Raw genomic sequence first — 22,893 nt, 5'->3', positions numbered from 1 at the left:
GAGTGTTCTCTTAATTTGCATCTTGTGGATTCTACTGTCAAGAAACCCATGGGAAGGATCGATGATGTTCTTATTGTTGCAAATAAGAACTATGTACCCGTGGATTTCATTGTACTTGACATAGATTGCAATCCTTCATGTCCCATTATTCTTGGTAGAGCTTTCCTAAGGACTATTGGTGTTATCATCGATATGAAGGAAGGGAATATTATATTTCAATTTCCTTTGAAGAAAGGCATGGAGCACTTTCCTAGAAATAAAATAAGATTGCCTTATGAATCTATGATGAGGGCTACTTATGGTTTGAGCACCAAAGATGACTATACGTGATTCCATCACCTTTTGCCTAGCTAAGGGCGTTAAACAAAAGCGCTTGTTGGGAGGCAACCCAACGAATCTATCCTTTTTCTTTCTGTTTTGTGTTTTCCACACTTTCATAATTCTGTTATGATTGTGTTTTTTGTGTTTCTTTTTGCGTTTGTGCCAAGCAAAACCGTTATGATTAGTCTTGGGGATGATCGTTTGGTCATGCTGGAAAAGACAGAAACTTTCTGCTCACGAAAAGAATTTTCATGTTTTTTCTGTAAGAGCTTTTGAGTTGATTATTTTTTCTTCTGATTTATACGCAAATTCTTCAGACTGTCGTAATATTTCAGAATGTTTGAAGTACCAGAGGTATACGAAATATACAGATTGCTACAGACTGGTCTGCTGTTAACAGATTTTGTTTTTTGTTGTGTTGGTTGCTTATTTTGATGAAACTATGGATAGTATCGGGGGGTGTTAGCCATGGAAGATTGAAAATACAGTAACCCAACATCAGCACAAGTAGAATTTAAGTTTGCTACAGTACCTAAGGAAGTGGTGGTTTGCTTTCTCATATTAATGTTATCACGAGTTTATGTTTAAGTTTCGTGTTGTGAAGTTTTCAAGTTTTGGGTGAAGTTCTTATGGACAAATGGATAAAGAGTGGCAAGATCTCAAGCTTGGGGATGCCCAAGGCACCCCAAGAGATTCAAGGATGCCGTAAAAGCCTAAGCTTGGGGATGCCCCGGGAAGGCATCCCCTCTCTCGTCTTCAATCCATCGGTAACGTTACTTGGGGCTATATTTTTATTCACCACATGTCATGTGTTTTTGCTTGGAGCGTCTTGTATCGTAGGAGTATTTTTTGTCACAATCATCCTTGCTTCACACCTAGAGAGAGAGACATGCACACACCATGATTTTGTCGAGCTTCACTTATATCTTTTGGTAGACAATTCAGCTCACATGTGCTTCACTTATATCTTTTGAGCTAGATACTTTTGCTCTATGTGCTTCACTTATATCTTTTAGAGCGCAGCGGTGCGTGGCTTGGTAGTTGATCTATGCTTTGAAAGTAGTCTCAAAAGGGCTAGTTATCCAAAGGGATATGAAAACTTCCACCTTCATGTGCATTGAATAGTTAGAGAAGTTTGATTTATCTCAATTAGTTTTGAGTTGTGGTTATGGTAATATTGAAGTCATGCTAGTAAGGTGTTGTGGATCTAGAAATACTTGTGTTTAAGTTAGTGATTCCCATAGCATGCACGTATGGTGAACCGCTATGTGATGAAATCTGAGCATGATTAGTATATTGATTGTCATCCTTTGCGTGGCGGTCGGGATCGCGCGATGGTTTATACCTACCAACCCTTCCCCTAGGAGTATGCGTTGAATGCTTTGTTTCGATTACTAATAAAACTTTTGCAACAAGTATATGAGTTCTTCATGACTAATGTTGAGTCCATGGTTTAGATTCACTTTCACCTTCTACCATCACTATCTTTTTAGTGCCGTGCAACTTTCGTCGGTACACAAAACCCACCATTAGCCTCCCTCAAAACAGCCACCATACCTACCTACTATGGCTTTTTCAAAGTCATTCCGAGATATATTGCCATGCAACTACCACCATGACATGTGCCACCACGTCTACATTACCATTGCATGATCGTAAGATAGCTACCATGATGTTTCCATTAATGTCTATGCCATGCTAGATCATTGCCACGGTACACTACCGAAGGCATTCCATATAGTGTCATTGTTGCTCTAAGTTTTGAGTTGAAAGTGTGGTGATCATCATTAATGGAGCATTGTCCCATGTGAGTAAATAAAAGAGGCCAAAGAAGCCCACCAAAAAAAGAGGCCAAAGATCCCACCAAAAAAAAGAGAAAAAGAGAGAAGGGACAATGCTACCACTTTTTCCACACTTGTGCATATTAAGCACCATGATCTTCATGATGGAGAGTCTCTCGTTTTGTAACCACCATATAGCTAGTGGGAAATCTTCGTTATATAACTTGGCTTGTATATTCCAATGATAGGCTTCCTCAAAATTGCCTTAGGTCTTCATGAGCAAGCAAGTTGGATGCACACCCACTAGTTTTCTTTAAGAGCTTTCACATACTCTTAGCTCTAGTGCATCATTTTTATGGAAATCCCTACTCATTCACATTGATATCTATTGATGAGCATCTCCACAGCTCATTGATATACCTAGTTAATGTGACTATCTTCTCCTTTTTGTCTTGCAACCTCCACCACATTCCACACCATTTATAGTGCTATAACCATGGCTCACGCTCATGTATTGCGTGAGAGTTGAAAAGGTTTGAGAAAGTAAAGGTGTGAAACAATTACTTGGCCAATACCGGGGTTGTGCATGATTTAAATTTGTTGTGCAATGATGATAGAGCATAGCCAGACTATATGCTTTTGTAGGGATAACTTTCTTTTGGCCTTGTTATTTTGAAAGTTCATGATTACCTTGCTAGTTTGCTTGAATTATTATTGTTTCCACGTCAATGGCAAACTATTGTTTTGAATCTAATGGATCTGAACATTCACATCACATAAGAGGAGTTACAAAGGACATCTATGCTAGGTAGCATGAAAGCATCAAAAATTCATTCTTTATCACTTCCCTACTCGAGGACGAGCAGGAGTTAAGCTTGGGGATGCTTGATACGTCTCAAACGTATCTATAATTTTTGATGGTTTCATGTTGTTATCTTGTCATCTTTGGATGTTTTATGTACCTTTTATATCTTTTTTGGGACTAACTTATTAATTCAGTGCCAAGTGCCAGTTCCTGTTTTTTCTGTGTTTTTGGCTCTTTTCAGATCTAATTTTGGAACGGAGTCCAAACGGAATAAAATCCCCGAAATGTTTTTTTCCCGAACGGAAGAAGATCACGGGGCCTCTGGGCCAAGCCAGGGGGGCTACTGGGAGCCCACAAGCCGCCACTCCGCCACCAGGGGGAGGCGGCGGTGGCAGGGCTTGTGGCCTCCCTGGCCGCCCCCTGACCTAGATCCTTGGCCTATATATTCCCTAAAATACAGCAAAAAAATCAGGGGAGCCTCGAAAATACTTTTCCGCCGCCGCAAGCTTCCATTTTCGCGAGATCTCATCTGGAGACCCTTCCCGGCGCCCTGCCGGAGGGGACTTTGGAGTTGGAGGGCTTCTTCATCATCATCATCGCCCCTCCAATGACTCATGAGTAGTTCACTTCAGACCTACGGGTCCGTAGTTAGTAGCTAGATGGCTTCTTCTCTCTCTTGGATCTTCAATACAAAGTTCTCCATGATCTTAATGGAGATCTATCCGATGTAATCTTCTTTGGCGGTGTGTTTGTCGAGATCGGATGAATTGTGGATTTGTGATCAGATTATCTATGTTATATATTTGAGTATTTTTTGATTTCTTATATGCATGATTTGATATCCTTGTAAGTCTCTCCGAGTCTTGGGTTTTCTTTGGCCAACTAGGTCTATGATTCTTGCAATTGGAGAAGTGCTTGGTTTTGGGTTCTACCATGTGGTGACCTTTCCCAGTGACAGTAGGGGCAGCAAGGCACACATTAAGTAGTTGCCATCAAGGATAACAAGATGGGCTCTGTCGTTGAGATGATATTGTCTATCTACATCATGTCATCTTGCTTAAGGCGTTACTCTATTCTTTTGGACTTAATACACTAGATGCATGCTGGATAGCGTCGACGTGCGGAGTAATGGTAGTAGATGCAGAAAGTATCGGTCTACTTGTTTTGGACGTGATGCCTATAGATATAATCATTGCCATAGATATCGTCACGACTTTGTGTGGTTCTATCAATTGCTCGACAGTAATTTGTTCACCCACCGTCTACTTGCTTTCATGAGAGAAGCCACTAGTAAACACTACGGCCCCCGGGTCTATTCACATCTATCGTTTACACCTCCGCTTTTACTTTGCTTTGTTACTTTGTTGCTTTCAGTTCTCACGTGGCAAACAATCTATAAGGTATTGACAACCCCTTAATAGCGTTGGGAGCAAGCTTTTGTGTTTGTGCAGGATCTTGTGATACTCCTCCACTGGATTGATACCTTGGTTCTCAAACTGAGGGAAATACTTACCACCGCTGTGCTACATCACCCTTTCCGCTTCGAGGGAACACCAACGCAAGGCCCCATAGCCGTAGCAGAAGGATTCCTCGTGCCATCGACACGACTATTCCTGTCGTCGTTGCCGGGGAAGCACAACTGACATCAAGGACACACGGGAATTTCTGTCATGCTAGTTTCATCATGTTCATATGATTCGCGTTCGTTACTTTGATAGTTTGATATGTGGCTGGACCAGCGCTTGGGTACTGCCCTTACTTGGACAAGCATCCCACTTATGATTAACCCCTCTCGCAAGCATCCGCAACTACGAAAGAAGAATTAAGACAAAGTCTAACCATAGCATTAAACTAGTGGATCCAAATCAGCCCCTTACGAAGTAACGCATAAACTAGGGTTTAAGCTTCTGTCACTCTAGCAACCCATCATCTACTTACTGCTTCCCAATGCCTTCCTCTAGGCCCAAATAATGGTGAAGTGTTATGTAGTCGACGTTCACAAAACACCACTAGAGGAAAAACAACATTCAACATATCAAAATACCGAACGAATACCAAATTCACATGACTATTATTAGCATGACTTATCCCATGTCCTCGGGAACAAAAGTAACTACTCACAAAACATAATCATAATCATGATCAGAGGTGTAATGAGTAGCATCAAGGATCTGAACATAAACTCTTCCACCAAGTAATCCAACTAGCATCAACTACAAAGAGTAATCAACACTACTAGCAACCTTACAAGTACCAACCGGAGTCGCGAGACGGAGATTGGTCACAAGAGATGAACTAGGGTTTGGAGATGAGATGGTGCTGATGAAGATGTTGATGTTGATGAGTCCCCTCTGACGAGAGGAGTGTTGGTGATGACGATGGCGACGATTTCCCCCTCCGGGAGGGAAGTTTCCCCGGCAGGATCGTCGTGCCGGAGCTCTAGATTGGTTCTGCTCAAGTTCTGCCTCGTGGCGGCGGCGAAACCACGAAAAATCTCCCTTCTTGATTTTTTTCTCGACAAAACCCTCCATATAGCAAAAGAGGGGGCAAGTGGGCCAACAGGGTGCCCACACGCCCCCATGGCGCAGTCTGAGGGGGTGGCCGTGCCGTGCAAGCTTGTGGCCACCCCCTGGCCCTCCTCCGGTACTTCTTCGGCCCAGTATTTTTTATATATTGGGAAAAAAATCTCCGTTGATTTTCAAGGCATTTGGAGTTGCGCAAAATAGGTATCTCAACTTTGCTCCACTTTCAGGCCAGAATTCCAGTTGCCGGTATTCTCCCTCTTCATGTAAACCTTGAAAAATAAGAGAAAAAGGCATAAGAATAGTACCATGAAGAGAAATAACAGCCAAGGAAGCGATAAATATCAACGTGAAAACATGATGCAAAATAGACGTACCAACTCCCCCAAGCTTAGACCTCGCTTGTCCTCAAGCGAAAGCCGAGCTCAATAAATATGTCCACATGTTTAGGGAGAGAGGTGTCGACAAAACAAGATACGAACATGCATGCATCATGATCATGATCAGAACAGCATACCAACATATGATCTCTCATGCTAAAGTGATAATTCCTTCACAAAGTAAAGCATGGATCAAGAACCTTACCGAGAAGTAACAACCGATAGTCTTTAGTCATTGCAGCAATTGCAATTTATCACAACATCAAAAAGAGTCAAATAAGAGCTTGTAAAGCAAATCCACATACTCAATCATTCTTTCGTTCTCTACAATTGCTACAACTCACGTGATACTCATGAGATCAAAGTTTCAGCTGAACACAGAGAAAGATAGGGGCTTATAGTATTGCCTCCCAACTGCTTACCTCAAGGGTAATGTGAACAATAATAATTCATGAATGCCTACCTCTAAGTTGACATATGAATATAGATCTTTCCCAAGCATATGACGGTAGCCAAGACAAAGGCAAAATAGGGAATTGGTGAAGATCACCATGACTCTTTCAGGGGTATAAAGTAAAGGTACAAGATAGGCCCTTCGCAGAGGGAAGCAGAGGTTGGCATGCACTTTTGAGGTTTGGATGTGTGTCCTCTTAGTGCGGAGGAACGTCACTTTATATTGCCCCCTGTGATAAAGAACTTTATTATGCAGTCTATCGCTTTTATGTCTTCCTCATCACAGGTTCGTATAAAGCTTATTTTCCTCACACTAATAGATCATGCATATTAGAGAGCAATTTTTATTGCTTGCACCGATGACAACTTACTTGAGGGGTCTTATTCAATCCATAGGTAGGTATGGTGGACACTCAAGGCAAAACTGGTTTGAAGGTTTATGGATGCACAAGTAGTATCTCTACTTGGTGCGGGAGTTTTGGCTAATATGAGGTGGAAGCAATCGTCACATGTTAAGGGATCTCTAATCATATAACATTGTTCAGAGCCAAGCAAACACAATTCATTATGTTGTCTTCCTTGTCCAACATCTACTTCTAGGCATGCAATAGTTTGGTGATTGTTCACAATCATAGATGGTGTCAGAGATGATATATTTATATGTGAACCTCTCCTTCTTTATCACTTCCTATTAATTGCAACAATGACCAAGGTCTACGTTTGCCTACACTCAACAAGTTTCAATCCTCATTCTTTTTATATGTGAAGCCATCACTTCCCATAAGATCATTACATGATCTTTCATACTTTTGTTCTATTCTCACTCTTTTGATCATGGCAAGAGGCAAAGCCCTTCAACTAAGACACTCTTTATTATATGGCTCACGAGCAAGAATACATCAGGGGTGACACAAAGCAAAACTCAATACTAAAACACTAAGACTTTAAACTACTAGAGAAAGAGAAAACTGAAAAGGAAAACTAAAACAAAGGTAAAAGCAAAAGATGTGATGGTGATACGATACCGGGGCAACTCCCCCAAGCTTGGCAAAAGCCAAGGGGATTGCCCATACCAATGCTCAGTTGTCTTCCTTTGGTGGTGATGGTGGAGTTGTTGCAACCTTTGATTCCAAGAGGGCCATCAGTCTTCGATTTATACTTTGGAGATTTGTGATATGTTTCTCCAGCAAAACAATTTTACGAGTGAGACAAGTATTGCGAGCACGAGTTGTTTCACAAAACATCAATAGTTCAATCAAAGATGGAGATGGTAGGTGGAGGTAGGGTTGGAGGAAATCCACTTCTTCAACTTCTTCCTTATTAAGCATAGATTGCACTTCGTCCCATGCCTGATCCTTCTCCTTAGCCTTGCCCTTGGTTTCTTTGGGTGGCCTCTCCTTAGCCTCCATGACCTCCATCCTTTTCAGATCAGCATGAACTTCTCCATAGAATTGATGGAGGTTGTTCTCCCCCACAGACTCTTGAGAAGACATCTTGACCTAGATCTGCGGCAGAAAACAGGCTCGAAACGAAAAACAGAGGAAATCTGAGTGATGCAGGGGTCAGACCAAACGGAGGTATATATAATGATTTTTTCCAGACCAGAAGGAGTCCCCTGGATGAAAACAGAGTCCGGGAGGTGCACGAGGTGGCCACAAGCCCTCACGACGCGGCCAGGAGGTGGGCCCGCGCCGTGCAGGCTTGTCGCCTCCTCGCGCACTTTCCGGACTACTTCCATATTTTGTATTTTTTCAAATATTCCAAAACGGAGAAAATTTCCTACTGGAAAAGTTTTGGACTCTATTTTCTTACCGAATCTCATACCTCTTCGTTTTCGGAGTATGAAACAGGCTGATAAATGTCCCTAAGGTATTCTTCTGGAGTTATGGTATTGATGATATTGCTTTCAACATTTATGGGAGTACCTGAGATATAATGCTTGATTCTCTGCCCATTTACCACTCTCGGACAATTACCTTCCGTGTTGTTGATCTTGATAGCACCGGAACGATATACTTCCTCAACAACATAGGGACCTTCCCATTTAGAGAGAAGCTTGCCTGCAAAGAATCTTAGACGAGAATTATATAGCAAGACATAATCACCTACATTGAACTCACGCTTTTGTATCCTCTTATCATGCCATCTCTTAACCTTCTCTTTGAAGAGCTTGCCATTATCATATGCGTGAGTTCTCCACTCATCAAGCGAGCTAATGTCAAATAACCTCTTCTCACCGGCAAGTTTGAAATCAAAGTTGAGCTCTTTGATTGCCCAATAAGCTTTATGCTCTAGCTCAAGAGGTAAGTGACATGCTTTCCCATACACCATTTTGTACGGAGACATGCCCATGGGATTCTTATAGGCAGTTTTATAAGCCCACAGTCCATCATCGAGCTTCTTAGACCAATTCTTTCTAGACCTGTTGACAGTCTTTTGCAAAATCAGTTTAATCTCTCTATTACTTAGCTCTACTGGACCACTGGACTGAGGGTGATAGGGATACACAATTCTATGGTTGACATCGTACTTAGCAAACGTTTTACGGAAAGCACCATGAATGAAGTGTGAACCACCGTCGGTCATCAGATATCTAGGGACTCCAAACCTAGGGAAGATAACTTCTTTCAGCATCTTGATAGAAGTGTTGTGATCAACACTACTAGTGGGGATAGCTTCTACCCACTTAGTGGCGTAATCAACAGCAACTAAGATGTGAGTATACCCATTGGATTTTGGAAAAGGTCCCATATAATCAAAGCCCCAGACGTCAAATGGTTCAATGACAAGTGAATAGTTCATAGGCATTTCTTGACATTTGCTAATATTACCTATTCTTTGACATTCGTCACAAGACAAGACAAACTTACGGGCATCCTTGAAGAGAGTGGGCCAATAGAAACCTGATTGCAATACCTTGTGTGCAGTTCTATCTCCCGCATGGTGTCCTCCGTAGGCCTCGGAGTGACACTTCTGTAGGATATGTCCATGTTCATGTTCAGGTACACAAAGTATAATAACACCATCTACTCCTTCCTTATAAAGGTGAGGGTCATCCCAAAAGTAGTGTCTCAAGTCAAAGAAGAACTTCTTCTTTTGCTCGTACGTGAAACTAGGTGGTATGTATTTGGCAACGATATAGTTTGCATAATCAGCATACCACGGTGCACTACGTGAAGCATTGATGACATTCAATTGCTCATCGGGAAAGCTATCATCAATAGGTTGTGGGTCATCAAGAACGTTCTCCAACCTAGACAAGTTATCTCCTACTGGGTTATCAGCACCCTTCCTGTCAACAACGTGCAAATCAAATTCTTGTAGCAAGAGAACCCATCTGATAAGTCTATGTTTAGCGTCCTTCTTCTCCATGAGGTACTTAATAGCAGCGTGATCAGTGTGAATAATGACTTTGGAATCAACAATGTAAGACCTGAACTTTTCACACGCAAACACGACTGCTAAAAATTCCTTCTCTGTAGTAGCAAAGTTTCTTTGGGCACTGTCTAGAGTTTTACTAGCATAGTGAATAACATTCAACTTATTATCAACTCTTTGCCCTAGAACAACACCAACAGCATAATCACTAGCGTCACACATGATCTCAAAAGGCAAGTTCCAATCAGGTGGTTGAACAATAGGTGCAGTTATCAAAGCCCTCTTAAGTATTTCGAAGGCTTCCTCACAATCATCGCCAAAAACAAAAGGAATATACTTTTGCAAGAGATTGGTAAGAGGCCTAGAAATCTTAGAGAAGTCTTTGATGAACCTTCTATAGAAACCAGCATGACCAAGGAAACTTCTTATCCCTCTGATATCTGTGGGGTATGGAATTTTCTCAATCGCATCAACCTTAGCCTTGTCGACTTCAATACCTCTTTCAGAAATTTTATGCCCTAAAACGATGCCTTCATTAACCATAAAGTGGCACTTCTCCCAATTGAAGACAAGATTGGTGTCTTTACATCTCTGCAAGACCCGATCAAGGTTGCTGAGGCAATCATCAAAGGAAGACCTGTAAACGGAGAAGTCATCCATGAAAACCTCAACAATCTTTTCACAAAAGTCAGAGAATATAGCCATCATACATCTTTGAAAGGTGGCAGGTGCATTACATAAGCCAAAAGGCATACGTCTATAAGCAAAGGTACCGAAAGGGTAGGTGAAAGTGGTTTTCTCCTGATCAGATTGTGCAACTGGTATTTGGGAGAAACCAGAATAACCGTCTAGAAAGCAGAAGTGTGTGTGTTTGGATAGTCTTTCTAGCATTTGGTCGATAAAAGGCAAAGGGTAATGATCTTTCCTAGTGGCTTTATTCAACTTCCTAAAATCAATCACCATCCTATAGCCAGTAATAATCCTCTGTGGGATCAACTCATCCTTATCATTAGGGACAATGGTAATGCCTCCTTTCTTAGGAACGCAATGCACCGGACTCACCCAATCTCTATGAGCAACATGATAGATAATACCTGCTTCTAGGAGCTTTAGTATTTCTTTTCTCACTACTTCTTTCATCTTAGGATTCAATCTCCTTTGATGATCAGCAACTGGTTTGAATTCAGGATCAGTTTTGATCTTGTGCTGGCATAGAGTGGGACTAATGCCCTTAAGATCATCAAGAGTATATCCTATAGCAGCACGGTGCTTCCTCAGAGTTTTTAGCAACTTCTTTTCTTCCTGCTCTGAGAGGCTAGCACTAATTATAACAGGATATATCTCTTTCATCAAGATAGGCATACTTAAGAGTATCAAGCAACTGTTTAAGCTCGAACACAGGATCACCCTTTGGTGGGGGTGGATCCCCAAGCAGTTCAACATGAAGATTATTCTTAAGGATAGGATATTGTTCTAAGACAACTCTATCTATTTCATCCCTTTCATCCATATGCATATCATTTTCATGCTCAAGCAAGTATTGCTCTAAGGGATCAGTAGGAGGCACGACAATAGAAGCTAAGGCAATGGTTTCATCCCTACTAGGAAACTCCTTTTCATGAGGTTGTCTACCAAACTTAGAGAAATTGAACTCATGTGACACACCTTCAAAGCCAACAGTGACAGTTTGCTTCTCACAGTCAATATGAGCATTGACGGTATTGAGGAAGGGTCTGCCAAATATAATGGGACAAAAGCTATCTTGAGCGGTAGCAAGAACGAGGAAATCACCAGGATATTTCATTTTACCACACAAGACTTCAACATCCCTAACAATTCCCACAGGGCAGATAGTATCTCTATTGGAAAGCTGAATAATGACATCTGTAGGTTCTATCTCAATAGGTGCAATCTCATCTTTGACTTCATCGTATAAGGATTGAGGTATTGCACTAACACTAGCACCCAAGTCACATAAACTATGATAACAATGATCTCCTATCTTAACAGAAACCACAGGCATGCCAACAACATGCCTATGTTTGTCTCTAACGTGGGGTTTAGCAATTCTAGCAGCATCTTCACAAAAGTGAATATTATGTCCCTCAACTTCTTCAGACAGAAGATCTTTGATAATAGCAATGCTAGGTTCAACTCTAATTTGCTCAGGGGGTGTAGGTGTTCTAGTATAGCCTCTACGTATCACAGTTGAAGCTTTAGGATGATCTTTTATCCTAACAAGGAAAGGTGGTTTCTCAATGTAAGCATTGGGTACCACAGGATCATTATAAGCAATGACTCTCTCTTCAACTGGAGTGGGTTTCGCTACGTTGACTTCTAAAGGAGGATGAAATTTAAACCACTTCTCTTTGGGGAGATCAATATGAGCAGCAAAAGATTCACACAATGAAGCTACTATCTCAGAGTCAAGTCCATACTTAGCGCTAAAGTCACAAAAAGAATTTGTCTCAACAAAGGATTTAACGCAATCAAAAGTGAATTTCTTACCCGACTCCTTACCTTCTTCAAGCTCCCAATCTTCAGAGTTGCATTTAATTCTCTCCAATAAATTCCATTTGAAGTCAATATCTCTCTTCATAAAAGAACCGGTACAAGAAGTGTCAAGCATGGTGCGATCATCATGAGAAAGCCGAGCATAGAAGTTCTGAATGATAATTTCTCTCGAGAGCTCGTGATTGGGGCATGAATATAGCATTGATTTAAGCCTCCCCCAAGCTTGAGCGATGCTTTCTCTGTCATGAGGCCAAAAATTGTAAATATAATTCCGATCATGATGTACTAAATGCATAGGATAAAACTTTTGATGAAATTCCAATTTCAACCGATTGTAGTCCCATGATCCAGTATCATCACATAGCCTATACCATGTCAACGCCTTATCCTTCAAAGATAAAGGAAAGACCTTCTTCTTGACTTCATCCTCGGGCACACCTGAAAGCTTAAATAAACCACAAACTTCATCTACATAGATCAGATGCAAGTGTGGATGTGATGTTCCATCTCCTGTAAAAGGATTAGCCAGCTGTTTCTCAAGCATACCCGAAGGAAATTCAAAGCAAATATTTTCAGTAGGTGCAGAAACTTGAGGAGCAACTCTTTGTGCTTCCGTTCGAGGTGAAGATACCCCGAACAAGCCCCTCAAAGGATTAGTATCCATAATGACAAGTGACAAGAAATTTCAGCACACTATATGAATGTTTCCTTACCAAGTTCCACTTACCAAAGGCGCTTAACTCCCCGGCAACGGCGCCAGAAAAGAGTCTTGATGACCCACAAGTATAGGGGATCAATCGTAGTCCTTTCGATAAGTAAGAGTGTTGAACCCAACGAGGAGCAGAAGGATCTGACAAGTGATTTTTAGCAAGGAAAAATCTGCAAGCACTGAAATTGTCGGTAACAAGTGATTGTGTGGTGAGATGATTCGTAGCAAGCAACAAGTAACAAAAGTAGCAACGATGCAGCAAAGTGGCCCAATCCCTTTTGTAGCAAGGGACAAGCCTGAACAAAGTCTTATAAGAGGAAAAACGCTCCTGAGGACACACGGGAATTTCTGTCATGCTAGTTTCATCATGTTCATATGATTCGCGTTCGTCACTTTGATAGTTTGATATGTGGGTGGACCAGCGCTTGGGTACTTCCCTTACTTGTACAAGCATCCCACTTATGATTAACCCCTCTCGCAAGCATCCGCAACCACGAAAGAATAATTAAGACAAAGTCTAACCATAGCATTAAACTAGTGGATCCAAATCAGCCCCTTACGAAGTAACGCATAAACTAGGGTTTAAGCTTCTGTCACTCTAGCAACCCATCATCTACTTACTACTTCCCAATGCCTTCCTCTAGGCCCAAATAATGGTGAAGTGTTATGTAGTCGACGTTCACATAACACCACTAGAGGAAAAACAACATACAACATATCAAAATACCGAACGAATACCAAATTCACATGACTATTATTAGCATGACTTATCCCATGTCCTCAGGAACAAAAGTAACTACTCACAAAGCATAATCATAATCATGATCAGAGGTGTAATGAGTAGCATCAAGGATCTGAACATAAACTCTTCCACCAAGTAATCCAACTAACATCAACTACAAAGAGTAATCAACACTACTAGCAACCTTACAAGTACCAATCGGAGTCGCAAGACGGAGATTGGTTACAAGAGATGAACTAGGGTTTGGAGATGAGATGGTGCTGATGAAGATGTCGATGGTGATGAGTCCCCTCTGACGAGACGAGTGTTGGTGATGACGATGGCAACAATTTCCCTCTCCGGGAGGGAAGTTTCCCCGGCAGGATCGTCCTGCCGGAGCTCTAGATTGGTTCTGCTCAAGTTCCGCCTCGTGGCAGCGGCGAAACCACGAAAAAGCTCCCTTCTTGATTTTTTTCTGGACGAAACCCTCCATATAGCAAAAGAGGGGGTCAAGTGGGCCAACAGGGTGCCCACAAGCCCCCATGGCGCGACCTGGGGGGGGGGGTGGTCGCGCCGTGCAGGCTTGTGGCCACCCCCTGGCCCTCCTCCGGTACTTCTTCGGCCCAATATTTTTTATATATTGGGAAAAAATCTCCATTGATTTTCACGGCGTTTGGAGTTGTGCAGAATAGGTATCTCAACTTTGCTCCACTTTCAGGCCAGAATTCCAGTTGCCGGTATTCTCCCTCTTCATGTAAACCTTGCAAAATAAGAGAGAAAAGGCATAAGAATAGTACCGTGAAGTGAAATAACAGCCAAGGAAGCGATAAATATCAATGTGAAAACATGATGCAAAATGGACGTATCAGGGTTATGTCTGACGTAAGTAGGTGTTCAAGATCATTCATTTGATCATCAGTAGTTTCCCATCCGCTATGCGTAGATCTTCCCCCTCTTTATTCTTGTATTCGTAAGTTAGCCACTAAATAAATGCTTAGTCGCTTGCTGCAGCCTCACCACTTAACCATACCTCACCCATTTAGCTTTGCTAGTCTTGATACCTTTGGAAATGAGATTGCTGAGTCCCCTGTGCCTCACAGATTACTACAACGCCAGTTGCACGTACAGGTAAAGGCTTATTTGACGTGAGCGCGTTGATTGTTCATTTGGAGTTTCTTCTTCTTCTTCTTCTTCGATCTAGGATGGGTTCCAGGCCGGCAGCCTGGGATAGCAAGGATGGACGTCATTCTTTTCTCGTTTGTTTTTGTCCGTAGTCAGACCCTGCTCTTCTTCGTGATATTTATGTATTGTACTGAGGTGACTATGATGTAGCTTGTTGCGAGTGTAAGCCAATTCCATATACTCTTCTCTTTAGTACATGTACTTGTAACGATATCCATTTTTGCGAAACGACGAGATGTGCTTCTATCCCTCTCGAGGCCCTCGCGCCAAAATAAGGATAGGATTGCATCTTGGGCGTTACACAACTGGACTAAGGGTTAGAGGGGATGACTGAGCCACCTTTACTAAGCAGTGTAAAGTGTGGTACTCGAAAGTAGCAGTTCATCAAAATTAGGTAATCATTCAAGCATACCCTCTATATCCACACGTTCATACTTGCAGCCCTTGATATATTGTGTTGATATAGTGTGATCTAGTATCTTGCGTTGTTCACCTACTTGTCGAGTGATATAGCTCAAGTAAGTTTGTGTAACTTACTTGTGCTTGTTAGTAACTGTATTGTGTCCATCTTGGTAGATCGTGTTGTTGATACACGTTGCAGTGCCTAGTGCATTTAGGATTTGTGCTTGACAAGTACCCTTTTAGTTTATTTCCGCATTAGGTTCAAGCCAAATCCGAAGAAGTTTTTAAATAGCCTATTCACCCCCCCTCTAGGCGTCATCGAGGTCTTTTCAGGAGATACCTGTAGAGCACCTTTATAGTCACCCAGTTACGTTGCGAGGTTGATACACACAAGGCATTCCTCCCGTGTGAGTGAGTTACATGATCGCATGGTCATAGGAACGTATACTTGACATGCATAAAACAATTGTAATAAAATTACACGATCACATGCTATGTTTATAGTTGGGTCTTGTCCATCACATCATTCTCCTAATGATGTGACCCCGTTATCAACTTGACAACACTTGTCTATGGCTAGAAACATTAACCATCTTTGATCAACGAGCTAGTCAACTAGAGGCTCACTACGGACATTGTTTTGTCTATATATCCACACATGTATTTGTGTTTCGATTCAATACAAATATAGCATGGATAATAAACGATTATCTTGAGACATGAAATATAATAATAACTATTTTATTATTGCCTCTAGGGCATATTTCCAACAACATCAAAACATTCACTTATTTTTCTATCTTAAATACTCATGCCAGCAAATTCATTCACGCAGTCCAATACAAGCATCATATTAATTTTCTAGATCTAGCTCATTCTTTAGAGCAAACAAACATCTTCTTTGACTTTTATAAAGATATGATATTACGATGTGTGCATGCTCCATGCTTGTAAATAAATATATCTTGTCTGATATTGGCAGGCCTTTTGCATCGCTAGTCTTTTGCAAATAGAAAATTGCTGACGAAACAAACACTCTCTCTTTTGGATTGTTATAAGTATTTTTATTTATTTATATTTAGATGCATTGCTGCCTCTTTGATCTAAAGAGGCTTATTCTTCAAATTTCCAACACAACATAACAAAGAAAGGAATACCAGACGTTGATGCAATACATGTTGGTTATGTGATGCCACAATATACCAGATGCCACAACCGACCAGATAAAAACACATACGGATTTTTAGAAAGATTGGTCTAAAGCAGAACATGTCAATTAAACAATTTTTCCTTGACAAGACACGACATCAGCGTACAACATTCAGTGCAGATTGCAAGAGAAAGCCCATAGAAGAAAAAAATGTTGCACTGGAACTAGTTGTTGAAGCAATTTTTCTTAAAAAATTTGTAGTTTTCATGAGGTAGTAAAGGTACACATGACATGCTTAGAGCGTTTGATCAATACTTCTCGTGTCTCATTAACTCCTATTCCTACATTAGAGGTACACATGACAGGCTTTGAATTTGCCATGAAAGAAATCTGGATTAGGTGTTAACCAATAGTGGATTGGACATGTTTAGATAAAGAGGAAACATGTTGTTGGGGAGGAGGGGGGTTAATACCTACGGAGCGCCGTCATCGCTTAATCTTTACGCGCGCATCATCGCAGATCGTCAATTAGAGCCATCACACACGCGGGGATAGGCGGGCAACGCCGTAGCACAGTGAATCGGTCGTGGGCGTCGGTGAAGCAGCCTACACAGACGATGGCAGACGGTCGCATGATCTTGACGGCCAGGGCAAGGAGAAGGGCGGCATGAGGAGGAGTAGAAGGAAGGCGCAACCGCGTCGCACATGAGGAAAGGGCGGAGATCGTGGTGAGGGTGCGCAGAGCAATTTTTTTTAAGAAGGAAAGGACGCGGACTATGACGGAGTTTAATTCCATGGCTTACTGTGCTAAACATGGATATATTTAAACCCTTAAATATTGTAAATAAACGGTTCTGCTTATTTGGATCTGCCTCTTTCGATTTTTTTTAGGGGAGTGATCTGCGTCGACGCGCCGGTCAAACTTTTGGCCGGTCGCGCGCGGGCCACACGATCCACCAACCCCGCGTTGGTTCTTCATGCAACATTTTTTCTCCCGATGCAGCAAAATTTGTCGCGATGCAGCAATTTTTTCAACGGTTGCAACAAAAAAAAAATTGTAGCAAAAAAAATATCTACGTGATCGTAGGAAAAAACCGAATCTGATGGTGCGTGGTAGCAAAAGTCAAACGCCGGTTGTAACAAATATCTACGTGAACGTGTATGCAACTTTTTTAGTGAACGGTTGCAGCAAAAAATGATGTCGGTTGTAGCAAAAATTAACACGGTTGTAGCAAAAGTAAAAACATTGATTGTAACGAAAAATCCGACGAACTGAAGTTGCAACCAAACGTATATGCAACTTTTTTTTACTGAACAAAATGTAGTAAAAAACGCTTGCAGCAAATATAACGTTGGTTGAAACAAATTTAGACGAAAAATGTTACATCCACTGACCAGCGAGCGAAAAATGTTGCATGGGCCCACGCGCGCGAGGAAGCGACCGACGCGTCGGTTCGGCGGCGGCCGTATGGAAACGATTCTTTTTTTTATAATAGATAGATAGATAGATAGATACATCGATAGATATGCTCAGTGAGGTCCAACTTGCAAATGGGAAAAAAATGCAGGTAACCAAAAGCACATAAAGCCCTGCGAAGACGAGAGAAGGGTAAAAGCATTCACGCAGTCGTCTCGGTCTCGCCGCCGCCAACACCCTTGCCGTCGCCCCGGACACCGCGCTATATCCGTGACCTCGTCGTGATGACCACTCCCGGCAAGCCCGACCCGGCCGCTGTGCCACCGAAAGCGCCGCAGCCGCAGCCAGCGGTGAAGGGGGCCTTCATGCGCCGCGTCTTCCCCTTCCTCCTCGCCACCAACATCTTCATCGGAGGTGAGAGAGGCGCCCCCCCTACTCGATCTCTTTCATGTCCAGTCTTGTATCTCTACATTTGCGCCACATTGTGTTGTTGACCTCGCTATGGTTCGTTCGGTCCTATTTGCTACTCTGCTAGTATCTCTGCTTAGGGTTCTTGGTGCTGGTAGATTGGGTCGAGGAAGACTAAATCTTGATAGGTCGCAGCGAATTCTACTTGCTAGCTACTAGAAACGACAAAGTGCGGTCTGTGCCTGTGAAGTAGCTCTATCTCTCTTGCGTGTCCTTAATGATTGTGCATCTGGGCCACCCCAGTTTGCTTACACAGATGAAGTTTTATGCCTACTATTTATTTAGAATCTAGGTGTGATAATCATGTGGAATTTCGTACTCCATAAGTACGGAATTACGACAAGATGTGCCCACTCTATTGTTTGGTAGGAAACTAATAGGTGAGAATGAGATGAACTCCATTTACAGAATGGTGAGACTCCAGGGATCTGATCCACCTAACATTTATTTTATAAAGATAAATCCCATAATTGTATCACGGACTTTGCTTTTTTCATGAGTGGCAGGACATATAGATTTCTCTTAAATGTAAGGAGCACATGTTCAGATTTGACAATTATGTGGTAAGAAAGTACAGAACAATTGGTAGGAGTTTTCAGGGCTTTTCTCCTCTGTCTGGGAAATAGAAACCCGTATCATTGCAAGGATTACTTGGTTGCAGCCATAGTTAAAAAAGGCACGCCTAAGCGAGCGCTTAAGTGCGCTTAGGCTCTAGGCGATAACAAAACGCCTAGCGCATAACCGCGCTTAGGCTCTAGGTGATAACAAAACGCCTAGCGCATAACTGCGCTTAGTCTGCGCATAAGCATGTGCTTTGGTCAAAAAAGTGCAAGGCGGTGGCAAAACGCACAATTAACGCCTAGCGCTTTTTTGAACTATGGTTGCAGCATAGAAACATAGTACGCTGATAGGCTGCAGTTTCTTAGGGGGAAGAGAGAAAAGATGTGGTACAAGATAGGCATTTTTTTTTTGAGTTTTGCTTAAATTTGTTGAAAATTTGCAAATTTCCAGTTTATGGTAGCTACAACATTGCCACTACTATATCAATTTAGAGCTATTGTACCTTTTTCACCTGTGGCAGGATATATTTCTCTTGAAGTAAGCAAGGTACTGTGGTGTACATGGTCATGATTTCTGAAATGCTGCATCATTCCATGTATACAAGGTCTAGTAATATTGTTATAAGTTTGACCTAGTTTATGGAAAAAGAATCAACATCTAAAATACTCAATAAATACTCTGGAAACATATTTCATGATAGATCAAATGATATTGATTTTATATTGTAGATGTTGATATTTATTTCTATAAGCTTGGTCAAACTTGAAATGTTTGACTTAAGACAGGATTAAGAGGTATAGATGGAAGGAGGGAGTGTGTGGTAAGAAAGCGCAAAACAATCGGTAGCAACCTTCAGGGCTTTTCCCCCTTGTTTTGGATAACTAATCCATAGAATTGCAAGGATTACTGTGGTTGCGGCAGAGAAACATAATGCGCTGATAGACTGCAGTTTGTTGGGGGGCAAGAGAGAAAATATGTGGTACAAGATAGGCAATTACTCCCTCCATCCCAAAATAAGTGGCCTGGTTCAGTTTAAATTTGAACTAAAACCACATCACTTATTTTGGGATGGAGGGAGGTTTCTGTAGTTTTTGTTAAATCTACCGAGAATTTGCAAATTTCCAATTTATGCCAGCTACAACATTGCCACTGAGCACAGTACTGTTGTTACCTTTTTCAGCTGCGGCAGGATATATTTTCTCTTAAAAGTAAGGAACATACTATAGCATACATGATCACGATTTGAAAAATACTCCCTTCTTCCATCTATACAATGTCTATTTCTATTGTCTTAAAAAATTATCTACATCTACAGTACACAATAAATACATTATGGAAACATATTTCGTCATAGATGTAGTTATATTGATTTTGTATTTCAGATATTGATATGTATTTGTTTCTATAAACTTGGTCAAACTTAAAAATGATTGATTTAAGACAAGATTAAATGAAAGGATGTAGTATGTGGTAAGAAAGTGCAAAACAAATTATTATTTTTGTCTCGATCAAAATGAAAAATAATTGGCAGCAACCTTGAGGTGTTTCCCCTTCTGTTTTGGAAACAGAAACCCATAGCTTTGCAAAGATTACTGTGGTTGCAGCACAGAAACATAATACGTTTGTAGGCTGCAGTTTGCTTGGGTGACGAGAGAAAATATGTGGTGAAGGAGGCAAAAGTGAAATTGAGTCTTGGCTAACTCTCTTGAGAACTTGCACATTTCCAGTTTATGGCTGCTGCTACAACATTGCCACTACCATTTGAGTTGTTACTGTTGAGTTGACTCATGCCTGTGATTCTGTGAAGGCCCACTGATAGCCAAATACCGCTCGGCAAGTATTAGTTGAGCTTGCTATGTGATACATACTAATTTTCTGATGAAGGCATTTTTGTCATTGCACTCCGTCATTTCCTCTTTTATGCGCCTTGGTCACGATTTCACTTAATAATTCAAGGACCTAGTTTATACCGAGGCGCAACGAACTTACCGTAGTTAGTCCATGTAGGTATGCCTTCCGTGTCGTGATTGAATTGATGCACGTTATGGTTTACTATTGTTTTATCTGATGTTTACCCACATCTTTCAATAAGTTGACATCCTCGTAACATGCAGTTTATGTATTTGCAAAGACCTACAAACGAGACCAGGACAAGAAAAATGCTGAGGCTGCAGCAGCTGCTGCTGCTGCAGCAGCATTGTTAGCCCCACCTGCTGCAGTTGCTAAGCCTGCTCCTCCGCCGAAAAGAGTACTCCCACCTTTATCTGAAGATGAGCAGCGCCAGGTCTACAAGTGGATGCTGGAGGAGAAGAGGAAGAGCAAACCACGTGACGCTGCTGAGAAGAACAAAATCAATGAGGAGAAGGCTCTTCTTAAGGAGATCATCAGGGCAGAGTCTCTCCCTCGTTTGTGGTGATTTCATCAGTTCTCCTGCTCGCCTTGGATGATTTTTGTCCCCCTGCAATTCCAGTAAGGGTATATTTTATTACCAATCTAGTGTTCTTAGCTGTCACAAACAGTATGGCTTTGCGTGCTGATACGTTTCATAGCCAAAAAAATTGAGTAACTCCAGTCTCCAGGAAACGGTTTCCTTTTAGATGCACAATTATGATGATGGAGTCTATTCTGGAGATATTCTTCCGCACAGTAAATGATTGCTCCGAAACCAAGGGGCTGTTTGGTTCGGGTAGCCTGGCTGGAGATGTGCGCAGTGTGGTGTTTTGTTGTTATTTGAGACTACGTCTCACCTTTAGCCTTCAGACCTCTGGATTTTGTTAATAATGAACGTTTATAGTATGGTCTCCACCCGTTGAGCATGCATTGATCTCCTTTTACAGTTACGGACTTTTTCTAACGGTGTCTTTACTTTTAGCATGTCATTTAATAACCTCTAGTCCATTAAGGCTGGTTGTATTGGGTAGTATCATATACTAGTATCATGCATATGATACTAGTGTATGATACCACATCCATAATACATAGTATCATATGTTAGTATCATATGATAGTTCATTTATTACCATGCAAGATACATAGTAGCACATCATTTAATATGATACGGTATCATGATATGATACTCAATCCTTTCTTTCTTCATTTAATTCTATGTCACCTCATTAAAATTGCCTAGTTGGCATGCATGATACTACCATTACGGACAACCTAATAGAAGTAACCTGGTCTTTTAGCATGCCATTTAATAACTTCTAGTCCATTTTAATCATTGGAACCAAACATGTGGGATTAGGGACTTTTTAATTGGGACTAAAAGTCTTAGAGCTTTTTATACAAACATGGCCTTATTCCTTCATTGAACATAGGAATTTGCATTGGGTGGTGTGTCCCCGACAAATCATCCCTTTGAGGGGAGACCTTTAGAGCATCTCTAGCATAACCCGTGAAAAACGAGGTGTTTATAGTTTCAGTCGAAAAGACGTCATGAGCATACCTCGTAAAACTTGTTCGACCCTTAAACTTTTTAGGGGGCACGATAAATCCATCCGCGAAAACCTTATATGTATGGTTTTGAAAGCAATATACAGTTTAACCCGTAAACCGGTCATACCTCGTCGGAGCAGACGTGTCGCAGTGGAACTGACAGGAATGTATGTGGAACTCATCGGAATCTGTCCTCGCACGTCGGAAGAAGCCGCTGCACGCCGAAAATTGCCGCCACCGGTCCGAATTGCGGCCGGTTCGACCTCCACTGCATGCATGTGTGGCCCGAAACGTGCGGCGTCAGGATGAGGCGGGGGCGAGGCGGGCGACGTCGGGGCGAGCTGGGGCGTGAGGGCGAGGCACGCCGTGGCCGAAGACGGCTCGCTGGGACGGGAGGAAAAAAGAAAAAATGAGCTATAATGGAATACAATTCCATTTACGAGGTCTGCTTTGTCTGGGGTAATTTCACACAATAAAAATGGTTTACAGTGCCCCATATATTTGTTTCTAAGGGTTGACTTTTATGAGATCTGCTAGCGATGCTCTTAGTTAGCGGCATCCTTCTTGGCTTAGCATAAGGGTTTTTGGGCATGTCCTATGGTAGGGTGCCGCCTAATTGCGGCAGGCTAGCGACATACTTCTTGGCTTAGCATAAGGGGTTTTGGGACGCCCTATTGTAGGATGTCGCTTA

General features: G+C 41.8%; 1 protein-coding gene across 1 annotated transcript; it reads left to right on the top strand.

Annotated features, from left to right (window-relative positions):
* Positions 1 to 17,914: 17,914 nt before the first annotated feature.
* Positions 17,915 to 21,580, top strand: LOC123443756. Its single transcript, XM_045120279.1, has 2 exons — positions 17,915 to 18,149; positions 20,879 to 21,580. The coding sequence occupies exons 1-2, from the start codon at positions 18,020 to 18,022 to the stop codon at positions 21,178 to 21,180; spliced, it is 432 nt and encodes a 143-aa protein (XP_044976214.1). The 5' UTR covers positions 17,915 to 18,019; the 3' UTR covers positions 21,181 to 21,580.
* The last annotated feature ends 1,313 nt before the right edge of the window (positions 21,581 to 22,893 follow it).

The sequence above is a fragment of the Hordeum vulgare genome, chromosome 3H (assembly GCF_904849725.1).
Source record: "Hordeum vulgare subsp. vulgare chromosome 3H, MorexV3_pseudomolecules_assembly, whole genome shotgun sequence".
NCBI classification, from domain to species: domain Eukaryota; kingdom Viridiplantae; phylum Streptophyta; class Magnoliopsida; order Poales; family Poaceae; genus Hordeum; species Hordeum vulgare.
The sequence above is the reverse complement of the archived record's forward strand: the minus strand, read 5'-3'. Positions and strand labels throughout refer to the sequence as shown.